At 54.8% G+C, this 1,463-nt stretch overlaps 1 protein-coding gene across 2 annotated transcripts in view; it reads right to left on the reverse strand.

Annotated features, from left to right (window-relative positions):
- Rora (RAR related orphan receptor A) overlaps positions 1-439 on the reverse strand; it is a 106,419-nt gene extending 105,980 nt beyond the window's left edge. Inside the window, exon 1 of one of the 2 annotated variants that reach the window (XM_029565279.1) lies at positions 79-245. In XM_029565279.1, the coding sequence (XP_029421139.1) occupies positions 79-109 (31 nt within the window). In that variant the 5' untranslated portion in view covers positions 110-245. Of the gene's footprint in view, positions 1-78 lie in introns of both variants that reach the window. The other variant, XM_008836882.2, reaches the window with a different exon arrangement.
- Between the last annotated feature and the right edge of the window lie 1,024 nt (positions 440-1,463).

Below are 1,463 nucleotides of genomic sequence, written 5' to 3' on the forward strand. Positions count from 1 at the left end.
CCCCCTCCCCGCGAGCCCTCCTCCCCGCCCCCCGAGCTGCCAGCCCACCCTGGTCCCCATCTGCCACCCGAGACTCACCTTTCATCGCTGCGATCACAAAATACATCATTTAAACCGCGCTGCGGAGAGCGCAGAGAGAGCCGCTGGTCAGACCCCGGAGCCCCCTCTCGCTGCCGCCGCCCGAGCCACAGCAGCAGCTGCCGCAGCTGCCCGCCCGCCGAGAGCCATCCCGAGCCATAAGAGGCTCCATGTGACCGGCTGACATCACGGCCGCCGCTCTGTTTACACCGCTCCCCTCCGCTTCCTCTGGGCGGGAGCCGGGAGGTGGGAGGAGGGAGCGCCGGGGCCTCGTGCCCCGCCCCGTCCCCGCGGGCAGGTGACAGCCAGCGGCTCTGCCGCGTCCATCCGACCCATTGCCCACCTCCTGCGCCCCCGGGGCCCCCATCCCGGCCACAGCCACCTCCTCCGCTGCCGATCACCTGTGGCCGCCCGGACACTCTCTGCCAGTGTCTGACCACTTTCTCCTCCCGGACTCTGCAGCACACCGGGACACCGCTCTCCTGCAAAGTTCCTGAGTCTGGGATAGTGATAATGACACCGGGTGGTGGGCGGAAAACAGGAGATCGGGCGGGGGGCGGGGGCGGTGATAGTCTCCCCGATCTCCCAGTGCATCGCAACCCAGGCTCCTAAGACTTTCAGGAGGAACCCCGCCCAGTCAGCTCTGAGTGACCCGGGTCAGGAGCATCCAAGGTCCAGGTTCTCCTCTCCGCTCTGCTCACCTACCCCTGGTCCAGGACCACCTACATCTGAAAGAAGACTGGAAAAGGATGCTTATTGCCAAATGAGCTCCATGCCACAGCCACATTGAGCACTCCATTTCCAGGCTCATGGGATCCAGAAGGCTCTCCAAAAATTCAGCTGTAAGTGGAAAAGGGCTCCAGTTTTCCAACCTCAAAGATGAGACATTGTGTTTTAAACGAAGAAAGAACACCAATATCAGCAACAATAAAATCAACTGACTTTAAACTTGCAACTAAGGCTTAATTCCCTCCAAAGTTTGAAACATTTTACTGTCCTTTTTTTTTTTTCCACAGGTGAATTTCTTAAGATGAATTTCACATCTACTTACCCAGAGACTGCATTACTGAAAACACTGGCACAGCATTGAGCATAATAGGAAAAAAAAAGAATTTTATGAAGCCAAGTTTGCTAAACTACCACCTTTCTTTTGAGAATTTTCAATGTCAGGCTTTTGTTTGTTTTGTTCTACATTTCCACTTGGAAATTAAAAAACACTAGATGGCTCTTAGTTGTTGTATTAAACAGGAAGAGGTCTAGCATTTCTTTTTCCATATAATTGAGTTGCTCTTGCCCCTGAGTTGGGCCCGTAATGTAGAACACATGCAGACAGTCAGCCCTGTAGCAAACAAAGATTCAGACTCCTCCTTGAGGCACCCTCATAC

Source organism: Nannospalax galili, unplaced genomic scaffold (assembly GCF_000622305.1).
Source record: "Nannospalax galili isolate Female #2095 unplaced genomic scaffold, S.galili_v1.0 scaffold117, whole genome shotgun sequence".
NCBI lineage: Eukaryota > Metazoa > Chordata > Mammalia > Rodentia > Spalacidae > Nannospalax > Nannospalax galili.